Raw genomic sequence first — 7,598 nt, 5'->3', positions numbered from 1 at the left:
TAAAAGAGTCTTTATCGGAAATAATAACAGATTTCAACTTGCATATCGTTCTCTAATTTCCGACATTTTCATGCTTTCTAAACATTTTATTTTTCAATAGCAATATCGTCGTTGGTTTCGTCTCCAATGGGAATTGCAAACAGGTACAAACTTGATGCAATTGATACGTATCGATACGACAGTCGCGTGTCTCAATAAGTCTCAAACCGTTCGTGAACATTCAATTCAATGGATTGATGCAAGAGAATTAATTTCTGACGTCACGTATGCGCCCCAAGCGCTACCATCGAAAGGTGCTATAGAGATACATCGGAGTTTAGAGTTTGAAACGGTCGCTCTTAATCTGTTCCAGCTCACGTCGTAGTTTGAAAGATTCTTAATCTGTTTAGGGTCACGGTACATTTTAGAATGTCGATAATCTCAATCAACCGTTATCAATATCTCGATCCTCCAGTTTGTAATCAATTTTGATAAAATAGAAAAAATTATAAGAAACCAACTCAGAACAAAGGACTTCAAAATCCCAGTATAAATACTCCGATAGACATTAATTGTGAATTTATTATACATATCAGGAAGGAGAGTATTAGCTACTAATGATCTCTAATTATTCGTTGAATAATGACCTAGCAGTGTATATACATACACTAGACTGTAATATTTCTCTATCCATCTCAAACTGTACCGATCAGATTACCACTATGAGAATTTTTTCCTTTGGTATTCCAAACGTAATTAAGTGACAGCAAATGGGTCTTTCACCTATCGTATCAAACTTCGTTGGCTAAAATTTGTACTGCGAGATCTCAGTCCCATCGCTACTTGACCGTTTAACGCGTCGAGTAACCGGGATCCCAAGAGTAACTTCGTTTTGGAACGAACGACACAGTCGAACCGTAATTCAAAATTATCGGCCGACGGTGGAAAGCAACCCTCTGGACGGGAGCTCGATCTTATTTCCAGGCTCCCGCATAATGCAACGTGGCAGCTGGAATTAGTAGGTTGAGGTAATAAGTAACGAGCGACGGCGGCAACGGTAGGCAATCTATTTAGAAAAGAATTCAGGTTTCTTGAGGCTATTCAACGACCCGTAATTCCAACTCTTTAGAACGTTTCACGTTCGCCACTAACGCGAAACTCCTTTTCGATGCGAGGACCTCGTTTCCACGTAACGAGCGGGCCATAATCTGAACCGCGCGTGTCGCCATTCCTGGACCCACGTTTTTTCCCTTCATTTTTTTATGTTTTATTTGCCTTTCTTCCTTCAGTCCACAGACGATAAAAATTTTTCGCTCATCGGGCCGTAGGAAATCCTCCGTGCCTCGGGGATTCGGTCGCCCTCTCGGTCGGCGCAAATTCACGCAGAGATCCTTTTCGTGTAATCGAGTTGCCACAGATCTTTCGTTAGGAAACGAATGCGTTCAAAGGCTAAACGTGTGTTACTCCGACAGTCAGAGTTCTCTGAGGCTCTGAGAATAAATTGTGCTGGTCAGTGGAAGATATCAGTATATTCTGGTTCTCGATGATTCGATGTTGTCAAACTTTTCAGCTGGGAACATAAAGATTTTCAGTCAATGGAACACAATTTCCATAAAAATTTTGCATGACAATTAGCCCGTTCGGACATTACTATGCAGCTCCGAGTTAATTTTTACTTATTCTTTGAGTTATCGAGGATTTGCAAAGGGACACGAGTAAATTTCGTCGAAGATAAATCATTATTTAATCCTTGCGAGCTAAACATTATGCGTACTGTATTTTGTATGACGTTTACGAATGAGTTTGTAGTTTCCTTCGATACGAATAAATAATTTATATGAGATGAGAAAAGAAGAGAGAAATGATTTTATAATGTAAACAAAAGAAAAGGTAAAGGGAAGCTCCGAGCAAATTAAATATCGTGGATTATTGTCGAAACAAAAACTGATTTTCTATAAAGTGTGGAATACGTATATTTTTTCGCGAGAGATCGCGTAGGTGACCACATATGGCGCATGGAAACGTGGAACGAGAAATCATTGTGTCCCATATATAGAGCACGAACAGGGAAAGGATTAAGAATGAGTGGTCCGAAGTCCAAGGCCTGATACCTTACGGTTCAGACGCACGACAGTAAATCAATCCTGGAGAACCGGAGAGACTATGCTTGGATGCAATTCTGATTTAGGGATCAGAAGTTTCTAAAAAGATTATTCCGTTATTAGTAATCGAAAATGATTATGGAAACAAAATTTGCGTTTCGCCCAGGTTTTGACGATTGGATTTTGATCTATTCTAGCTTCAAAGTACTTTGATAGAAACATCAACAACAGACTGAAGATCTCATCAATCAGGCACAATCGCGTCACGCAGATCGCTCAGGGCCAGGTCGTAGAATTTCTACCGCGTTAGATGCAATTTCGAAGGTACCGTTGCAAGGTGTCCTGCATCGATCGATGAAGATTCAACCAATCGGCCAGTGCAGGTGCACCACGACCGGGAAGAAGCCCAAGAACCACGTCAAAGTTTCGTGCGACGTTCTCGCGGGTACGGCGTGCACCACGTCTGCACGAGAGAGCTGGATAACGTAGGTGACCAGGTAACCCGGGTGGTGCCTGATTGCACTTGGTGCGGCCTGTGGATGCCTGAGCGCGTAGGGCAAGATGGTGGGGCGGGTGGAGTAGGAGGCTGTTCGTTAGACACGGCCGAAGCCGCGGTGTACCCCGCGAGCAACCTACAACGAGCAACCTCTATCGACGGGCGCAAACGGGGGGGCCCCCCTTTGGCCCCAAAGCAGCTGGTGGGACTACCTTCGTCTATGCCTGGCCGCTAGCACGGCGTGGATTATAGTTTTTCTGGGGGGAGGGTGGTGGAGCGCCTTGCTTTCGAAAGGATGGTGATTGTGGAGCGTAGCCAGAGTAGAGTTAGGCGTATATAAGGCCCGCCGGCCCGGCCCAAGTCAGTCATTCACCGGACTACCAGCCCACCACACACACACCAAACATGAAGGCCTTTGTGAGTATCCACCACAGGGTTGGTGATTCAACGGGGTGTTCTCGATCCGGTATCCGAATGTTCACGGGTTTTCCGCGGCGTTCGCTGGTTTCTTTTCGAAATTAATCCTTGGTTCTTCAACGGGTTCCAATTCGACAGTGTCTGAAACGTTCTCGCTTTCCACCGGGATAGATCCGCGGTAGAGATTAATATATTTCCTCGTGATTTGATCGGATAGCACGAATTTTCTTTCGCGACTTTCTTACATGATTCCTAACGGTCAAACGTCTCGGGATACAAGCATCGTTCTTTCCCCGAGACGTTAGCTCGCCTAGCTAACGACGGACGGTAGCTACTCGATCGGATGATAAATCGGCCTAATCGGTATCTCTGGTTACTCCGCTGGCTAATGTTACGGCTAAATACTCGCGGTGTTCCTGGGTTTCGAGACATCGCGGCGACAGACCGGTAACTCAATGTCACGGCTCGGATACTCGCGTCCTTTTTGCTCCGCGGGACGAACAAACGGACAGACTTTGCCCTTCTTACGCGTTCCATTCATGCAACAAGAAGTCTATCGTTCCACGGTACACTGACCGCGTCGCGAAACCGGTTGTAGTAGTATCATCGTCATTCAGTAACGACCGGTTCTCTGCTCTCGGTGCATCTTCATTCACTAATACCGTTCGACGTCGATAATCCGCTTGCTCTTACTCTCGTTAACGTCTCCCGGGTGATCCCTTCGAATTAGCTCGAATCGGTTTCTGAACGATACCGTTTCTTGCCGATTTATCGCGATCGATTGACCCGACGGTCCGAAAACCACGACCGATCGTCGTCGTTCTTAAGCTGCTTGCGCGATTCATGCAAAGTGCGCTCGGAATCGTTTCGAAATCGTCGGTGTTCCGATCGCGAGAACTCTCGGTCGACTACGTCGCACGGGTGCCTCGTTCCGCGTAAACGGGATGTGAAAGTTTCGCCAAGTCGTTGGATATGCATAATACCAGGTCGACACGGTGCCATTTAAGTGCAACTTAAGTTTCCGATCTACACGCTTCCAGCGTTCGATCGTTCGCGATTTTCTCCGACCGATTCGTGGTACATCGCGACCGGTCGTTTCCAGCAACAGGAAGAAAAATCGCTGTCTAGAATTCTCCAAGATTTCGCGAAATAAATCATTGAGAACTCGGATTTCTTAAATATAACGCGTTCGATTAATTAACGAATCTCCGCGGTGCACGGTTAAACCTACGATTACATTGATTCTCAGACATTAGGCACGCGATTGCATAAAATTCTAACCGTTTGAACGACGGGGCAACCCGACGGAATTTCGTCCCCTAATATGGTCGTTAGGCGTGGTAACTGGCTAATTCGGATGGTGGGGGTTAGCCTTTGGACACGGTAGCGCGAAAGCGTAATCGGTTCGCGATCTCTGCGATTGTGAAACGTTACGTTTTGCGCGTTTTCCATCGCGTCGGATTCATCGGCGCGTCGCCGACAGTTACGAAACACCCGCGACTCTATATTAACTGGAACGGTTGCGTCGGTGCTTTCACGCTCGACGCGGTCGAGAGGCGATCGGGATCGGTTTCCCGGGTGACGCGGAATCGTTTCCCGATGTCGTGGAACTCCGCGCTAGCCGTCCATCGAAAGTGAAAGTCGCGGTTATGTTATACCCGAGGCACGTGGTAATCGACTAGCAGCCAATGGGAGTCTGGATCCGCGGCGATAGTTACGACTCTTCCGTAAACCGAAACTGTTCGTCTTCGTTCTGGTCGTTTTTTCCGCCGGGGTGATTTCACCCGATTCGATATTACCGCGGCTTTCGCGGCAACCGGTCAACACGACGGAGGTAGCCATTTGCTTCCGAGCAAGGATGACAATTACGAGGAAGGATCGTTGACGAATCGACCTGTTCCCTGTCGCAGCTTGTGTTCACCTGTCTGGCAGTAGCGACGGTACGCGCCGGAATTGCCCATGGTGGTGGCATTGCTCTTGCCGGAGGTCATGGCGGCATTGGCTATGGAGGAATCGGAGGCCTGGGCATCGGCAGAGGTTTGGGAGGAATTGCCAGTGGCGCTAGTCTGACTGGAGGACTTGCCGCGGGTGCGGGTACCGCGAACGCTCTCCAACAGAGCGGTGCGTCCAGCTTGGGATCCGGTGGACTCGGTGTCAACTATGCCGCTGGAGCCGCGTCGGCGGCTGGAGCTGCTGGTGTACAACAGATCGTATCTGGTGGTGCGTAACGAAGCGGATCGTTTAGTTACTGAAATTGCCACAAGACGTGTTCCATTCACGGTGGGATTGGTTTGTTCTCGCGCAGGAGTGCTCGGAGGCAGGGCTGACATTGGCTCCGCCGAAGGACCCAAGGCTAACGTTGGACCCCAGACCGGACCCTCTGACCTGGTTGGACCCCAAGAAGGAGCCAAGAGCGTAGGTGGACCCCGTACCGGACCATCCAGTCTGATCGGTGCCGCTGCTGGCCCCACCACCGTCCTTGGTAGCTCCGGTGGTACCGCCACCATTGTTGGACCATCTCAGGGTACGGCTAACCTGGTCGGACCATCCAGCGGTGGTGTCAACTTCTGGGCTGGAAGCGGAAACGTGAACGGTGACGACGGTAGCTCTGGTGCTGCTGCTGCTGCCGCGCCCGCCGCTGCTCTCGGCGGTGGTGCTCTTGGCGGTGGTGCTCTTGGTCTCGGTGGCGCTGGTCTGTATTCACATCCGATCGTTCGTAACGGATCAACGAATTAGATAGACGGTTCTCTATACTTATATTTTATAATTCCAGGTGCCATCGCTGTCGTTGGTGGTGGAGCAGGAGGCATCGCTGGTGGACTCGGCGGACACGACGGTGGTGTTGCTGTGATCAACGGACCGTCTGGCGCCATCCACGCCGGACTCGGCTCCCACGGAGCCATCATCCCCGGGGTACTCGGCAAGTACTAGACGTTCTAAGGCCCCAGCGATCTCGGCTCGGCGACGGCGGCATTCCCACCACAGTCACATACCGGTCTCAAACGATCCTCAAACGCGCTCAACGTCTTCTTCCCAAAGCTTCGTCCAACCTAGGAACATGGTCAAAGCGCCGGCGTTAGTGGTGTAGTCGGTATATAGTCGGAATATTAATCGCAGTCCAGTCGGTATATATCGAGACACGGTGTAGCGCGAGCCGAAAGCCCGACACGCTGACCCGTGCCATCGATCTCGGGTTTTGGATAACCTCGTGGAAAGTGGAAACCGCGGCCCAGGCCATTCGTGATCCGTGGTTCCGTTTCGACCACTCCCTTTGTCGACGCGGTCCGTTCCCGTCGTCAGACAGGCCAGACGGACCAAAGTTTAGTCAATTTCGTTTTCATCAACTGTACGCGACGGAGGACAGCCGAACGGAGCCGCGATTGCCAGCCGCGATTCAAACTACCTGCGACGCACGACATCCATCCGTTCGCGATCAACAAGGTGACACAAACCCTCTCAAAACTGATCGGCATACGCGTCGAGCGATCGAAGCTTTCGCAACGAAACGATCTGTACCGCGCCAAACTCGAGTCAACGGCTAGCACGTTGAACCCGGCTGCCCCCCGCCATGGACCCAGCGAGTGGACAAGCTTTGGTGCTTCGTCGTTGGACCAACTGGGTCTGTTCTGTTTTCTGAACACCCACCGTTGCTCCGGCAGTACACACTCTATTTTTTTTTCTCTCGCGTCTTCCACCATCCAGCAAAGGCCGCCGCTCTTCACACATATTTACTACTCTCTCTTTTTTTTCTTTCTCCTCTTCCGATGAGCCGCGGGACCGATCCGTCCGATCGCATCCCGCTCGCTCACAAGTTGTTATACTCACTGCCGCACTCAAGCATACATATTATTATTACATTACTCGTCCATGCGCATATATGTTTTCTCTTTATATATATATACATGTATACATACTATTACTACTATTCCTTCGCGTATATATATATATGAACACATTGCCACACGCGCGCACACACACTATTGCTATATGTGTACTCGTATATAGACACACATTACACATATATTATATAATCGTGTTATATGTTAGTGAAAGAGAGAGACCGGTAGATTATGGTAGGTCAGCCCTTCCCGTGAGTGAATGAATGTAAATAGATGGCGCGCCGCTGCCGGCCCCCGACCCCGCCCGCCCTCGTCATACCCTTTCTTTGCGATCACGACTAGCACCCCACCACCACCATAGATAGATACCACATATTTATAGCGTTTATACATTTATACAATACTTTATATAAAATAAAGCATCAGTATTTAAAACTCACTCTCGATTATTTCATTGCCCCCTAAATCGTCGTTCAGCCTCCATCCGAAGAACAAGATCGCAGCAATCTGCTTTCCCTCTTTGGAACTGCATCTCGCTCGTCTACCTGAAAATTCAATCTGAATTAGCAACGTGCAAACAATTATTACCAATTTATTACGGTCGAACCAATCCTATTTCAATTACAAAAGCTACTGGTAATACTTTATTAGAGAAATGGTTCACCTGAAAATTAACGACAATTATTTATTCAAAAATAATTATTACACCGTTATGATCGATCGTATTTCGCTTCAATGTCTAATTATTAATCTTCATCAACGTAT

The 7,598-nt window shown here is 48.6% G+C and overlaps 1 protein-coding gene across 1 annotated transcript; it reads left to right on the top strand.

Moving 5' to 3' along the window:
- The first annotated feature begins 2,932 nt into the window (after positions 1-2,932).
- Apd-3l (apidermin 3 like) lies at positions 2,933-7,210 on the top strand. The gene is made up of 4 exons (XM_076772816.1): positions 2,933-2,994; positions 4,905-5,214; positions 5,300-5,686; positions 5,768-7,210. Exons 1-4 carry the CDS (start codon positions 2,983-2,985, stop codon positions 5,923-5,925), a joined length of 867 nt encoding a protein of 288 aa, XP_076628931.1. The 5' UTR covers positions 2,933-2,982; the 3' UTR covers positions 5,926-7,210.
- Positions 7,211-7,598: the final 388 nt, after the last annotated feature.

This window comes from Colletes latitarsis, chromosome 9, assembly GCF_051014445.1.
Source record: "Colletes latitarsis isolate SP2378_abdomen chromosome 9, iyColLati1, whole genome shotgun sequence".
NCBI lineage: Eukaryota > Metazoa > Arthropoda > Insecta > Hymenoptera > Colletidae > Colletes > Colletes latitarsis.
The sequence above is the reverse complement of the archived record's forward strand: the minus strand, read 5'-3'. Positions and strand labels throughout refer to the sequence as shown.